General features: G+C 44.2%; 1 protein-coding gene across 1 annotated transcript in view; it reads left to right on the top strand.

Annotated features, from left to right (window-relative positions):
- The window catches only part of si:dkey-103g5.4, a 69,961-nt gene that overhangs the window by 30,417 nt on the left and 23,221 nt on the right, over positions 1 to 16,323 (top strand). The window contains exons 17-23 of the mRNA XM_046294919.1: positions 12,372 to 12,770; positions 13,473 to 13,643; positions 13,775 to 13,932; positions 14,163 to 14,303; positions 14,502 to 14,649; positions 14,927 to 15,078; positions 15,321 to 15,446. Coding sequence (XP_046150875.1) covers positions 12,372 to 12,770; positions 13,473 to 13,643; positions 13,775 to 13,932; positions 14,163 to 14,303; positions 14,502 to 14,649; positions 14,927 to 15,078; positions 15,321 to 15,446 — 1,295 coding nt within the window. The remainder of the gene's footprint in view (positions 1 to 12,371; positions 12,771 to 13,472; positions 13,644 to 13,774; positions 13,933 to 14,162; positions 14,304 to 14,501; positions 14,650 to 14,926; positions 15,079 to 15,320; positions 15,447 to 16,323) is intronic.

Below are 16,323 nucleotides of genomic sequence, written 5' to 3'. Positions count from 1 at the left end.
AGGTGGTTAGCGTCCTGTTCCCTGGATACTTCAGGTTATCTCGGTATAACCAGGACCGCTCGCGTAGCCCTGCCTCTTTTTCTATATCGAAGCGTTGTCCGCGTAGAGAGGTCTTTTGCCTTGTCACTCTCAACGGTCTAGCTCTAGCTGGGATGTGTGAACCCCACCTTTATCCTCTAGACTCTTTGCTTCACCACTAATTGGTCCTTGAGTTGTTATTAAGCACTAGTCCTACCAGCTTCTATATGATTTCCCTGTGGTTGAGTGTTTCCCCTCTGTGATGTATCTAGTTTAAAGTGTGAAGACCTTTAGGCAACTTAGTCTCACTACTCTGCCCGTCGGCTATTTATCACTTGGATAATAAAACTTAGATAGATCGATAAGACAATTAAATGAATCACTACTGGACACACCTTCCTCCTTGTCTTTTAATGGTAACTCATTATGTCATAGAGCAGGGGTGTCAAAGTCAAATGGACGGAGGGCCAAATAAAAAATTTAGCTACAAGCCGAGGGCCGGACTGTTCGAATGTTCATTGAAATTTTTTTTAATGACGCATATAGTCTAGTGAACCTAATTGAACCTACTGAAAACCTAACAAATATATTCCAATATGATCAGATAAATAAAGCAATATTTTCTTATGGCTCTGTCAGTAATCTTTAATTTTCAACAGACACAAAAGACAAATTTCCTTTATATAAAAATCCCCATAACATGAACATTAAATGAAAGAAACCGGTATTCAAGGCACCATCAGTAGCCTATATTTTCTATTTTAGCAAAAGTGGGCTAAATTTACTTCAAAGAAAAAAACAATAATAGCAATTTTCTATCATCCACTCAACTGAAATATTTTAAAAATATAATTGGATTGAAATACAATAAAATAAAGTGCAAAAATCTATTAATCAAAAACAACACTTTGTTTAAGGAGAAGTAACATGCAGTGAAAACAAATATTAAACTTTAACTTTTAAACTTGAACTGAGTAAAAACTCTAAATATGTGATTACACAGTAATGTTCACTTGTTTGAGGTTGAGGGTGATACTTGGTGGTGTCCCATCTTTTCCACAAGTTCATCAATGTTCGGGGTAAGGCTCTGAGCTGAGGAAATCCTCAGAATTGAGTGGAGGTGTTCAGCAGTAAGTCGACTTCTGTGTGATGTTTTGTTCAAGTTCATCAAAGAAAACAGTTGTTCACACAGGTATGTGCTGCCAAACATAGACAACGTTTGAGCAGCCTGGATGCGCAGCTGGGGCATTGTGTCGGGGAGGAAACGGGCGAACTCCGCAGCACCCACTGCCGCATATTTTGCCCTCAGTGCATCATTGCATTGGAGGTCAATCAACTCCATTTGGAGGTTTGGTGGTGAGCTTTCCACGTCAACAGCAAATGGGTTACCGAGCAGTTCCAACCTGCTTTTTGTGCTTCAAAGTCAGCAAATCGGCGTCGAAAGTCAGCGGCAAGCATACCTATTTTATCAGCCAACTGTGCGCTCGGGAACGCACTGGTAGAGAGCTTCTCTTTCATGGTCTGGCAGCTGGGAAAGTGACTCAAATTTTCTTTCCGCATCTGCGTCTCCCACAGAGTCAGTTTGGTTTTAAATGCCTTCACTGTACTGTACATATCAGAGATGACACGATCCCGACCCTGCAGCTGCAAGTTCATTGCATTCAGATGACTCGTAATGTCACACAGAAAAGCCATTTCACACAGAAACATTTCGTCTCGGAGTTGTGTTGTGTCTTTCCCTTTGCTGTCCAAGAACAGACAAATCTCCTCACGAAGCTCGAAACATCTTTGAAGCACCTTTCCCTGGCTTAGCCATCGCACCTCTGTGTGATAAGGCAAATCACCATGCTCCGTTTCTAACTCCGTCAGAAATGCCTTGAACTGGCGGTGATTCAAACCTTTGGCTCTGATAAAGTTAACTGTGCGCGTGATGATGCTCATTACATGCTCCATTTTCAAGGCTTTACCGCACAACGCTTCCTGGTGTATGATACAATGATAAGCTGTCAGCTCACCTGTCGCGTTTTCCTCTTGCATCTTTTCCCGTATCTTTGCCACCAGTCCGCTCCTGTGTCCACACATCGCAGGTGCTCCGTTGGTTGTCAAACCCACGAGTTTTTCCCAAGGCAGCTCCATCTCATTTACACATCTTGACACCTCTTCATACAAATCATGCCCCGTAGTTGTGCCATGCATAGGACGTAAAGCCAAAAACTCCTCTGTCACGCTTAGGCTGGAGTCCACTCCGCGGATGAAAATTGACAACTGGGCAATGTCAGAAATGTCGGTGCTCTCATCCACAGCCAAGGAATATGCAATGAAATCTTTTCCCTTTTTCACAAGCTGCTCTTTTAGATTGATGGACAACTGGTCTACTCTCTCGGCAATGGTGTTTCTGCTCAGACTCACATTTAAAAAGAGTTGCCTTTTTTCTGGGCAAACTTCGTCACAAACTTTAATCATGCAGTTTTTGATGAAATCCCCCTCCGTAAATGGCCGGGCTGATTTAGCGATCTCTTCTGCCAAAATAAAACTGGCCTTGACAGCAGCCTGGCCTTGTGATTTGGCTTTTTTGAACAGAGCCTGTCGAGATTTGAGGCCTCGTTTTAATTCCTCTGCCTTTTGTAGCCTTTGTTCCATGTCCATATTCTTGTTGTTGTCCGCGTGTTTCGTTTCATAATGTCGTCTCAGATTATACTCTTTCAGTACCGCCACACTTTCTCCACACAGAAGACACACAGGTTTTCCAGCTACCTCCGTGAACAAATACTCCGACTCCCACCTTGTTTGAAACCCCGGTTCTCAGTGTCCACCTTCCGTTTTGCCATTTTTGATGGGTATCTGAAAGTTAATTTTACTGTGATGCTGACAACTGCTGTGCCAATAAATATTGAAATGAAGCAGCCTACTGCTCGGTGCGTCACCGTTGCATTGTGGGAAATGTAGTATTGGTGCGTGTAAAAGATCTGCGGGCTGCCGGCTTGCTGCGGTCTGCGGGCCGGTTCTAATAATAAATCAAGATCATCCCAGGGGCCGTAAAAAACCTTCTCGCGGGCCGGATGTGGCCCGCGGGCCTTGACTCTGACATATGTGCCATAGTGTGTCATTGATCCCCGTTTCCAGTGTCCCGGTAGCGGGGAGTGTCAGAGTTGTTATCTCCCGTGCCGTTAACTGTCTTTGAGAGAACCTTTTGCTCGAGACAAAATAAGACTACCGTTTATTTTTGAAAACAATCTGTTTTTTGTCTTTTACAATCAAAAACCCTTCAAAATACACAATTTGTTACTCGGTCACACACAGCGTTAATCAAAAACATGCAAATGACTTAATGCTCTTATAAAATGCCTGGTACAATGATAACACTTATCTCTATATTAAATACTTGTAATAGTTATTTAATTACCTTTGAGAGATGACGGGGAGACCCACGAGATCAGGAGCAGAGTTTCAATCGGTCAGAGTTATTTCTGAATTTAGTTAGGTTGCGATTCCCCTCTACTGTCTGAGAGGTTGACTTTGAGTCGGTGGTTTACTAAATTTAGAGATTCAAGTTAGACTGGAGAGATCAGAGGTTCTCCGCTGAGCTACCGCAGTGTCTGTGGTAAGAAATACCTAGCCGGGATGAGGAGCTCAATCAATTAAGATATTTTGCATCCTGATTCTGCCAGGCGAAAGGCACTCTGACGACAAAACTACTGTCCAATAGCTAAACTGCAAGAGCCCAAGTTCCAGCAAGTTAGAATCTGTAAGTGATTTGAGTCAGGTGGCAATTACCCGAAGTCAAATGGTTGTCTAAATGAATTCAGAATTCAAGAAGTCAGTGCCAAAGTAATGGCAAATGTCTCTTTATATACCTTTTGATTCTCTGCACCCGATCCGCTGCTCCTCCCATTCCCCCAGAGCAGAGAGGGTGATGACATATCTTACAACAGGAAATACTTTTCTTACAGTGCACATACAGGCCTCTGTTTATGACAGAGCCTATTACTCTAGCAACAATGAGTCTAACAGTTTTTCCCATTCCTCAGAGGAGTCGTTGAGGGGTGGAGTGGGAGTTTCTTGGTACTGTGAGGTTGAGTTAGGAGGTGAGCGGGTGGCAGATTCGGGTGATTGTGTCCAGTCAGGTAGTTCAGATGTTTCTGGAGGCTCAAAGATGGGTGGGGATATAGGGGGAAAAGGGACACAGGGGAGATCCCTTTTGGTGTTTCAACACACACTTTTGCTGGAACATCCTACTTTCATTGTCTACCGTTTCTTTGAAATCTTTGAAAAACATTTTTTTTTTGCAATTTCTAGATAGCTACTATTTGTAACTGTGACGTGTGTGTCAGCCTGTCAGTCACTGTCTGTCCTTGTCCAGTTGTTATTTATACGTGCCTTCAAAATAAATGTCCCATAAGAGTTGGGAGTTAAATCATTACACTTTCATTTTTCCAAATATGCAAAAAAAATCTAATAAAGCTAGCTAATTTATGGCTAACATGACGTTAGCTACTTTGGGTATCGTCAGCTCAATTAACTTGCTATCTGTTGTTGGGTTGGTTGAGAAAACAAAGCTGGATAGTGGAGTCAACGTTGTTTTTCTAACTTATAGAAGATGGACATACAGAATTTCTTCTTGAGAAAAAGGGCTAGAGATGCAGCTCAGCGAACACGGAGACGGTTATTGTATTTGCACCGCAGCATGAGAGGAATCTGATTTATTACCACAAATATTTATAAAATAAAACATTTTGGTATATTTACCTGTAGCATTAATCTGCAAATTTTGGCATAACCCTTTGAATTATGTTGCAAGTGAATAGATTGTGTGTGTTTGCAACACAATTATTTACTTGTAGGATTAATAAAACATTTTTTTCTATATTTACCTGTAGCATTAATAAAAATATATATTTTTGTTTTACTTGTAACATTAATAAAACATATATATATTTTTTACTTGTAGCATTAATAAACAAATACATGTATATAGAAAAATATTTACTTGTAAATTTCACACGACACGAAAACGATTCTCGCGCTCCCATGGGGCAGAAGTCAGGCTGTTGTGATTCTATATGGCCAGATTGCTAGCAAGAATGACAAGAAACTGCCATATGTGGGGGATTGTAAGTGGCTCACTTCAGCATGTTTCATCTTGTTATTGATAACAAATCTTGTTTCATGGTGTGTTAACTGATTTAATGTAAATGCAAATATGGCTAAAATTCGCTAGCTAGCTACTAGAAACCAACAACTGTAATGACGTATGAAACAGCAAGTGGTCATTGTGCACATTTACAGTGGGGCAAAAAAGTATTTAGTCAGCCACCAATTGTGCAAGTTCTCCCACTTAAAAAGATGAGAGAGGCCTGTAATTTTCATCATAGGTACACTTCAACTATGACAGACAAAATGAGAAAAAAGGAATCCAGAAAATCCGATTGTAGGATTTTTAATGAATTTATTTGAAAATTAATAGTGGAAAATAAGTATTTAGTCACCTACAAACAAGCAAGATTTCTGGCTCTCACAGACCTGTAACTTCTTCTTTAAGAGGCTCCTCTGTCCTCCACTCGTTACCTGTATTAATGGCACCTGTTTGAACTTGTTATCAGTATAAAAGACACCTGTCCACAACCTCAAACAGTCACACTCCAAATTCCACTATGGCCAAGACCAAAGAGCTGTCAAAGGACACCAGAAACAAAATTGTAGACCTGCACCAGGCTGGGAAGCCTGAATCTGCAATAGGTAAGCAGCTTGGTTTGAAGAAATCAACTCTGGGAGCAATTATTAGGAAATGGAAGACATACAAGACCACTGATAATCTCCCTCGATCTGGGGCTCCACGCAAGTTCTCACCCCGTGGGGTCAAAATGATCACAAGAATGGTGAGCAAAAATCCCAGAACCACACGGGGGGACCTAGTGAATGACCTACAGAGAGCTGGGACCAAAGTAACAAAGCCTACCATCAGTAACACACTACGCCGCCAGGGACTCAACTCCTGCAGTGCCAGACTTGCCCAAATTGGTGGCTGACTAAATACTTTTTTGCCCCCACTGTACCTGCTTAGGAGCCCAATGACCCAATATAGAATGCATCATGATAATTGATGTAGATATACATACTAACACGCTTGGAAAATCAGACAAATATGCAATATAGTTTGATGCTACCCTCAACAGGACAGTAGTTTTCAGCTGACAAATAGGCAATATGTTTTTTTTTTGTTTAATTAAACAGGTAGAAATATTGTCCTTGACCTTGGAATCTGATTTATTACCACAAATATTATAAAATCATGATTTTCAAGTGTTTGGTGCATGAGTTTCTACATATTATCTGCAAAAGTTTTGGCATAACCCTTTGAATTATGTTGCAAGTGCGCAAAGCATGACAATCTCACATTAGTTGTGACCAACATCATGAGTTATTTTTTCAATAAAATATTGGACATTGTTTATGAAAACATTGCAACACAAATAACACATACCTTTTCCAACAAGTTGTCTGTATGGAAAATTACAATATATTTATGCACTCGGCACAGACAGAAGAGGACTGGCCGTCCCTCATAGCCTGGTTCCTCTCTAGGTTTCTTCCTAGGTTTTGGCCGTTCTAGGGAGTTTTTCCTAGCCACTGTGCTTCTACACCTGCATTGCTTGCTGTTTGTGGCTTTAGGCTGGGTTTCTGTACAGCACTTTGATATATCAGCTGATGTAAGAAGGGCTATATAAATACATTTGATTTGTAATTTGTACTATTAACAATGTATTACATGGGTTTACTGACCACAATCCATTTAATTAATATTAAGAAGTTTTGGTTATTTGGCGTTAGGAGAGCACAGTGCATGGAAGGAAGCTGTGAGATATGTGACATAGCGTTGTTTCTGCAAAATGTTCACTGCTAACGTGGGAGGCCAAGAGTACGGGCGCTTCATTTCGGTCGCGCAGAGAACCCCACGCCAAGAACCCCACCCCGAGTCAGGTCTGAGCCCAGGATGTTCTGAATGTCAAGTGTTCCCTGTTGCTGTCCTTTCAGAATCACAAACCTGCCACACACTGAAGGCCCATAGGTTATCCACTGCGCAAACTTGTCTATAATAGATATGAAGGCTGTTAAGATTCCGTATTAATGTTTCAAGATAGGAGTGTATATATTTGGCCTGGTTTTATGCACTGACTGAACGGAAGCTGATGATTATGAGATTTTTTACTCAGCTGGTCTCGGGGAGAAATTAAGAGTCCTCACTGTCCGAGACCAAGACCGAGTCAAGACCGAGTACAAATGTTTGAGACACCGAGTCAAGACCAAGACAATCAATATGTGGTCTTGAGACCTGATTCCAGACCGGTCTGGAGTACTACAACACTAGTAAGCACTACATGATCAAGGGATACTACAGTGTGTAGTATAGTATTCTCTAGTATACAACAAAATTCTATAGTAAACACCCCTGAACGATCTAGGGGATACTACAGTGTGTAGTATAGTATTCTCTAGTATACTACACAATTCTAAGTAAGCCTTACATAATCGAGGGATACTACAGTGTCTAGTATTCTACAGTATACTACAACATTCTAAAGTAAGTATTACACATGGCCAAGGGATAGTACCGTGTGTAGTATAGTATTCTAAAGTATACTACAAATTGATCTTCACAACTAGCTATCGAGCTAAACCGCAACCCTGGTTGATTACTCCTGGCTAGCGTTTCCACCCACGTAGCTTGAAGCTAGCCCGGCCAGAGCTCCTGTGCTGCCACCGTAGCATACTCCTGGGCTACAATACTCGGACCCACTACCGGTCTATCGATGTCACCGCATGAAGAGGAATAAACAGACTCACCCCATCGCGACGTCCCCCAAAGGCTAACTCTCTAGCCCTCGCTATCTCCTTGCTTGCTAATTCGGCATGCTAACTGCTAGCTTGTTTAGCCCAGGTCCGCTAACTACTACCTTGTTTACCCCGGCCTGCTAATCTGTTAGCTTGTTAGCACAGGCCTGCTAACCGTCCCAAACACGCAGTGGCCCATATGTACTTTCTATCTCTTCCCGATTTTTAAAAATTTGTTTATACCTTCCGGAAACCTGCCTCACCCAATGTGATACGGAATCGCTATTATTTTTAATTTTTAGAACACACTCAAGAACCTCCAGAAGCTAACCAGCTAACTAGCTACAAGCTATTTAGTCATTGTTAGTTTTTTAACCTGGATAACACTCGCCAGTCCAGCCCCCCCTGCCCCATCCACTGCTGCCCCCTGGACTCTGATCACTTGGCTACATAGCCGATGCACGCTGGACTGTCCACTAATCACGGTACTCCATTCCGCTTGTTTGTTTTATCTGTCGGCCCCGTTGCCTAGTCAATGCCATTTTACCTGCTGTTGTTGTGCTAGCTGATTAGCTGTTGTCTCACCCACTGTTTTAGCTAGCTTTCCCAATTCAACACCTGTGATTACTGTATGCCTCGCTGTATGTCTCTCTCAAATGTCAATATGCCTTGTATACTGTTGCTCAGGTTAGTTATCATTGCTTTAGTTCACAATGGAGCCCCTAGTCCCAATCCTCATACCCCTGATACCTCCTTTGTCCCACCTCCCACATATGCGGTGACCTCACCCATTACAACCAGCATGTCCAGAGATAAAACCTCTCTCATCATCACCCAGTGCCTGGGCTTACCTCCGCCGTACCCGCACCCCACCATACCCCTGTCTGCACATTATGCCCTGAATATATTCTACCATGCCCAGAAACATGCTCCTCTTATTCTCTGTCCCCAACGCTCTAGGCGACCAGTTTTGATAGCCTTTAGCCGCACCCTCATACTACTCCTTCTCTGTTCCGCGGGTGATGTGGAGGTAAACCCAGGCCCTGCATGTCCCCAGGCACCCTCATTTGTTGACTTCTGTGATCGAAAAAGCCTTGGTTTCATGCATGTCAACATCAGAAGCCTCCTCCCTAAGTTTGTTTTACTCACTGCTTTAGCACACTCTGCTAACGCTGATGTCCTTACCATGTCTGAATCCTGGCTCAGGAAGGCCACCAAAAATTCAGAGATTTCCATACCCAACTATAACATCTTCTGTCAAGATAGAACTGCCAAAGGGGGAGGAGTTGCAGTCTACTGCAGAGATAGCCTGCAAAGTAATGTCATACTTTCCAGGTCCATACCCAAACAGTTCGAACTATTAATTCTGAAAATGACTCTCTCCAGAAATAAGTCTCTCACTGTTGCCGCCTGCTACCGACCCCCCTCAGCTCCCAGCTGTGCCCTGGACACCATTTGTGAATTGATTGCCCCCCATCTAGCTTCAGAGTTTGTTCTGTTAGGTGACCTAAACTGGGATATGCTTAACACCCCGGCAGTCCTACAATCTAAGCTAGATGCCCTCAATCTCACACAAATCATCAAGGAACCCACCAGGTACAACCCTAACTCTGTAAGCAAGGGCACCCTCATAGACGTCATCCTGACCAACTGGCCCTCCATATACACCTCCGCTGTCTTCAACCAGGATCTCAGCGACCACTGCCTCATTGCCTGTATCCGCTACGGTGCCGCAGTCAAACGACCACCCCTCATCACTGTCAAACGCTCCCTAAAACACTTCTGTGAGCAGGCCTTTCTAATCGACCTGGCCCGGGTATCCTGGAAGGACATTGACCTCATCCCGTCAGTTGAGGACGCCTGGTCATTCTTTAAGAGTAACTTCCTCACCATTTTAGATAAGCATGCTCCGTTCAAAAAATGCAGAACTAAGAAAAGATACAGCCCTTGGTTCACTCCAGACCTGACAGCCCTCGACCAGCACAAAAACATCCTGTGGCGGACTGCAATAGCATTGAACAGTCCCCGCGATATGCAACTGTTCAGGGAAGTCAGGAACCAATACACGCAGTCAGTCAGGAAAGCTAAGGCCAGCTTCTTCAGGCAGAAGTTTGCATCCTGTAGCTCCAACTCCAAAAAGTTCTGGGACACTGTGAAGTCCATGGAGAACAAGAGCACCTCCTCCCAGCTGCCCATTGCACTGAGGCTAGGGAACACGGTCACCACCGACAAATCCATGATTATCGAAAACTTCAACAACCATTTCTCAACGGCTGGCCATGCCTTCCGCCTGGCTACTCCTACCTCGGCCAACAGCTCCGCCCCTCCCGCAGCTCCTCGCCCAAGCCTCTCCAGGTTCTCCTTTACCCAAATCCAGATAGCAGATGTTCTGAAAGAGCTGCAAAACCTGGACCCGTATAAATCAGCTGGGCTTGACAATCTGGACCCTCTATTCCTGAAACTATCCGCCGCCATTGTCGCAACCCCTATTACCAGCCTGTTCAACCTCTCTTTCATATCGTCTGAGATCCCCAAGGATTGGAAAGCTGCCGCAGTCATCCCCCTCTTCAAAGGGGGAGACACCCTGGACCCAAACTGTTACAGACCTATATCCATTCTGCCCTGCCTATCTAAGGTCTTCGAAAGTCAAGTCAACAAACAGGTCACTGACCATCTCGAATCCCACCGTACCTTCTCCGCTATGCAATCTGGTTTCCGAGCCGGTCACGGGTGCACCTCAGCCACACTCAAGGTACTAAACGACATCATAACCGCCATCGATAAAAGACAGTACTGTGCAGCCGTCTTCATCGACCTTGCCAAGGCTTTCGACTCTGTCAATCACCATATTCTTATCGGCAGACTCAGTAGCCTCGGTTTTTCGGATGACTGCCTTGCCTGGTTCACCAATTACTTTGCAGACAGAGTTCAGTGTGTCAAATCGGAGGGCATGCTGTCCGGTCCTCTGGCAGTCTCTATGGGGGTGCCACAGGGTTAAATTCTCGGGCCGACTCTTTTCTCTGTATATATCAATGATGTTGCTCTTGCTGCGGGCGATTCCCTGATCCACCTCTACGCAGACGACACCATTCTATATACTTTCGGCCCGTCATTGGACACTGTGCTATCTAACCTCCAAACGAGCTTCAATGCCATTCAACACTCCTTCCGTGGCCTCCAACTGCTCTTAAACGCTAGTAAAACCAAATGCATGCTTTTCAACCGATCGCTGCCTGCACCCGCATGCCCGACTAGCATCACCACACTGGATGGTTCCGACCTTGAATATGTGGACACCTATAAGTACCTAGGTGTCTGGCTAGACTGCAAACTCTCCTTCCAGACTCATATCAAACATCTCCAATCGAAAATCAAATCAAGAGTCGGCTTTCTATTCCGCAACAAAGCCTCCTTCACTCACGCTACCAAGCTTACCCTAGTAAAACTGACTATCCTACCGATCCTCGACTTCGGCGATGTCATCTACAAAATTGCTTCCAACACTCTACTCAGCAAACTGGATGCAGTTTATCACAGTGCCATCTGTTTTGTCACTAAAGCACCTTATACTACCCACCACTGCGACTTGTATGCTCTAGTCGGCTGGCCCTCGCTACATATTCGTCGCCAGACCCACTGGCTCCAGGTCATCTACAAGGCCATGCTAGGTAAAGCTCCGCCTTATCTCAGTTCACTGGTCACGATGGCAACACCCATCCGTAGCACGCGCTCCAGCAGGTGTATCTCACTGATCATCCCTAAAGCAAACACCTCATTCGGCCGCCTTTCGTTCCAGTACTCTGCTGCCTGTGACTGGAACGAATTGCAAAAATCGCTGAAGTTGGAGACTTTTATCTCCCTCACCAACTTCAAACATCAGCTATCTGAGCAGCTAACCGATCAATGCAATATTGTAATTATTTGCCTACCTCCTCATGCCTTTTGCACACATTGTATATAGACTCCCTTTATTTTCTACTGTGTTATTGACTTGTTAATTGTTTTCTCCATGTGTAACTCTGTGTTGTCTGTTCACACTGCTATGCTTTATCTTGGCCAGGTCGCAGTTGCAAATGAGAACTTGTTCTCAACTAGCCTACCTGGTTAAATAAAGGTGAAAAATAATAATAATTCTATAATAATCATAATTCTATAGAATTCTACAGTAATTATTATAGTATTCTATAGTAAGCTTTAGTATATTTTTATGTGGGTACTACCCAACTTCCATGGACGTATGATGCAGTCCAAATACGGGCACCATACTGGTGTTTTGAAACACTAAACAATGTTATACCAATTATTTTGGGTTTTAAGATCTAGCTGAAGCAGAGTTAAAAGTAGCTCTGCAAAAAAGACAATAGCCTATTAACTGGTGACTTAACCATAATTAAGACCAGGAGTTTTCCCTGACCACTTGACCTGAACCAGGAAAAACTGTAACTAGGACACTAAGTTTCTCTGGGTCAGGTCAAAAGGACAAACTCCTGGCCCTACACATAATGTCATATCCCTCTCTTTAGGAGCGGTGCTTCCAGTAGGCGGCCTCCTCCTGGGTGAGTCCTTCATCGAGCCCCTGAGCAGCATGGTGGTCCGGGTGGGCGGCGGTAGCATCCGGGCTGGGAAGCTGGTGCCTCATGCCGGGGGGTTCCAGGCTCTACTGAACAGCCAGACTCTGGTTGCCCGTATCCGCCTGGTGGAGCTTCTACGTGGGCTCAGAGAGGACTGGAGCTCTGGGGAGATGGGTTTGCTGGGTCTGCAGGCCCAGAGGAAGGAGACTGAGCTGGGACGGATCCAGGCTGCAGCCAAGGAGTTGGAGCAGGCCTGGGGGAAAGGGCTACACTGTCACCTGCAGCTGCTGAGCCGGCTGGAGACCCTGCTGGACTGGGCCTGGGGCGTTGTCCAAGATGGTGGCGTCCAAGGTAAGTTGCTTACCTGCTTGTGTACTTTGCCGGTTATTTTTGTCCAGGATTCAATCAGATCAGCCTTAACCCACGGTAACCAACAACTGCATAGCTTATCGTTGCTTTTGTTTAGGTGTGTCGGAGTACACCTCTGACACAATGCATTGAAACGATCAAATCCATAAGCGGCACCCAGCATTATACATGTTGTGGACATTGCCATCGCATTAGTAGAAATCCCATGCAGTTTGAACACTGGGATTTGTGATGTAATTTACACCTCATTTAGGCTGATATAAATCCTTATTATTTAGTTTGAATGATTTTCAATTTAAGAGTCATTATTTTCTGTATAGCCTACACTTTCTTGTTCTGAACTTCTCACGCGGGTGGGATATAAGGAGTCGGGATGGTTATGGTTTTGTGACAATGACCGCAAGGTTAGCCGCTGACAGCTCCAATACAGTCTTAACAAGAGCAATAATAAGCTATGCGTTTGTCGGTTACAGCGGGTTAACGATGATCTGATTGAATCCTTACTGCTAATCCAGATGTTTGGAAATAGAGAGAATGGAAGGCCAAGTTTAGGCCCATCAGTCCGTTTTGTCCGTCAAAAAGTTCCACTGTCTTCCTGGCCACCCCTTCCTTATTCCCACTGCTTTCGGGGTAAAAAAGGGTTAAGAGTAATGGCGACCTGACATCTGTATCCTACTACCTTAGGAGAGATCCATCTCCCTGGTGCTGATCTGTCCCTGCCGGCACTGGCTGGGATGGAGTATCCTGATCCACAGGGCTCTGGCCTAACGGTCCCCATCCTGGGGGCTCAAATGGACCCTGTGTCAGGACTCGCTGTCCCTCTGGCTGGAACCATGGAGGACCCAGATGGCAAAGGTGATTGGATGATGAATGGATGGATGGATGGACTGACTGATTGCCTGATACAGAAGTACATTTAATATATTTGCCATACATTTATAGTATATCATATCAGTATTTCTGTGCTACTGTATGTTATTCGACAGGACTAGTTGCGATTCGTTTTGGGGCCCTGACAGTGGACCCTGTAACAGGGGTGCTGGCTCCTGTTGTGGGGGTTCGCCTGGATGTGTCCAGACAGACTGTTGTGCCTGTTACTGCTTCATACTGCCTGGCTCTGGGAGATAATACTGACAGTGTGCTGGTAAGAAAAATAAATTGCACTGGTTGCGTTTCTTTTCAACACATTCAACTTGGCCATTGTCAATATACATGTTCCCAAAATGACAGGTAAAGCACACAAGGTGGCTACAACACGTTGCATTTGAGTGCTTTTCAGTTGATTGTTCAAACAACTAACATAATCAACACATAGTGGTTGAGTTCTATAGGATAAATCACACATATCTCTTTTTGACTTATTGTGGATGCCAGGTGGAGGCCCTGCGGAAGGAGTGGTGTCTGAGGAACAGGTACTGGAAAGAGGAGAAACAGAAGGAGGAGGAGCTGCTAGGGGATCTGGATGCAGCTCTGCAGCACTGTGTCCTTGTGGCCACTCAGGAGGACTCTGAGCAGGTAAGCTGAAATAGGCTGGGCAGGCAGATGGATGGGGCTGCTCAGCCCTCTGCAAACAGGAAATTATTTGTCTCATGCTGAATTGTTTGAACGCATACATGTCCTTTTGATTTATGTTCATCTCCCTAGTGGCATTACTGTATAATGGAGATCTTTATCCATTCTTTGTGTGTGTGTGTGTGTGTGTGTGCACTGTAGGCCCACTGGGTGGACAATGAGAGGCAGCTGAGGGAGGCTGCAGCGGAGCTTCATGAGGCTGGCCAGTCAGAAGCCCAGAGGAGAGCATCCCAGCTCTCAGACCTGTCTCTGCTCCTGCCTCCTCACGTTTTGCTCATCCTCACTCAAGGTATTGCAAGTCTGGCATTCCTTCAGTTAATCGTTAGAGAGTGGATTTGGATAGGCTTATCCATAGCTCAAAGCTATATTGTAATATGCTTTTGATTGCATATTAGGCTACCTTGTGATGTGTGTGTACATTTTATGGATTTGAACTTCATTTAGAATAAGGAATTCAGAGGAGGAGAGTAACAGTGAGCCCCGGTCTCCGGTGGGGAATCATAAATGTGGCTTATACTGTGTTACAACAACTCAGCACGTGTCTGTGTGTGTCTCACTGTGTTTAGGTGATGATAAGGAGTGGGAGCAGCAGTGCTGCTGGCAGACAGAGCTGCTGGCTGGGCTGGACAGGGTGAACGTGTGCGTGGAGAAACTGCAGCAAGACCAGGAAAGATGGACAGCACAGAGAGGAGAGCAGACGCCATCCATTCATGTCATGGTCAGATCTAGCATAGTTCAATCCAATTATGCAAACATATAGATCAAGTAATCACTAGGGGCCGGTTTCCCGGACATAGATTAAGCTTAGTCCTAGACTAAGAAGCTTGCTCACAAGAAAAATAAAATCCTTTTACGGTCATCTGCAGATGAATGCATGTTAATGTACAAGAAATGACTGTGTCACATTGACTCACAAATATGGACATGTGTTGTTTTGAGTCTCTCTTGTATGTCTCCCAGGATGGGAAACTGAGACAGAGAGAAATATGGGAGCAGCTAAACTCCAGGCAGGCAGAACTAGATGCTGCTCTTATAGCGCTGCGTTGTGTCCGAGAACTCTGCCAACTCCGTGCAGATACAGCGCAGGTAAGCACAGGCGGAAAGCAATACAATCACGGTCAGTTATGATACAGACTGGATTAAAACCAGGGTGTCTGTAGTGATGCCTCAAGTACTGAGATGCAGTTACTTAGACCACTGCGTCACTCGGGAGCCCAATTGGGAAGGTGACCAATGTTTTGTTGTTTTGGCTTTGTACTCCAGAACTTTGGATTTGATACAATGACTATGAGGTTAAAGTGCAGACTGTCAACTTTATTTTCATCCATATCGGGTAAACCGTTTAGAAATTACAGTACCTCCCCCCCACCACCCATTTTAGGGGACCAAATGTATTGGGTATTAAAGTAGTAAAAAGTGAAGTATTTGGTCCCATATTCACAGCATGCAATGACTACATCAAGCTTGTGACTACAAATTGGTTGGATCCATTTGCTGTTTGTTTTGGTTGTGTTTCAGATGATTTTGTGCCCAATAGAAATGAATGGTAAATAAGGTATTATGTCATTTTGGAGTCACTTTTATAGTAAATAAGAATAGAATATGTTTCTAAACACATCTACATTAATATGGATGCTAACATGATTACGGATAATGAGGAGTGAGAAAGTTACAGAAGCACAAATATCACCCCCCCCCAAAAAGAAAAAATGTTAGGTTAGCATGTCTTGGGGGCATGATATTTGTACCTCTAACTTTCTCACTCATCGTTACTCACAATATTCATTCAGGATTATCCTTAGTCTTGGTAGCATCCACATTACTGTAGAAGTGTTTGAAAACAAATTATATTCTTATTTACAATAAAAGTGACTGCAAAGTGACACAATGATGCAGTATTTACCATTCATATCTATTGTGTACAAAAGCAATTGAAACACAACCAAAGCAAACAGCAAATCCA

This window comes from Oncorhynchus gorbuscha, linkage group LG13 (genome assembly GCF_021184085.1).
Source record: "Oncorhynchus gorbuscha isolate QuinsamMale2020 ecotype Even-year linkage group LG13, OgorEven_v1.0, whole genome shotgun sequence".
Classification (NCBI taxonomy): Eukaryota; Metazoa; Chordata; class Actinopteri; order Salmoniformes; family Salmonidae; genus Oncorhynchus; species Oncorhynchus gorbuscha.
Note: the sequence above shows the minus strand (reverse complement) of the source record. Positions and strands in the feature narration are given on the sequence as shown.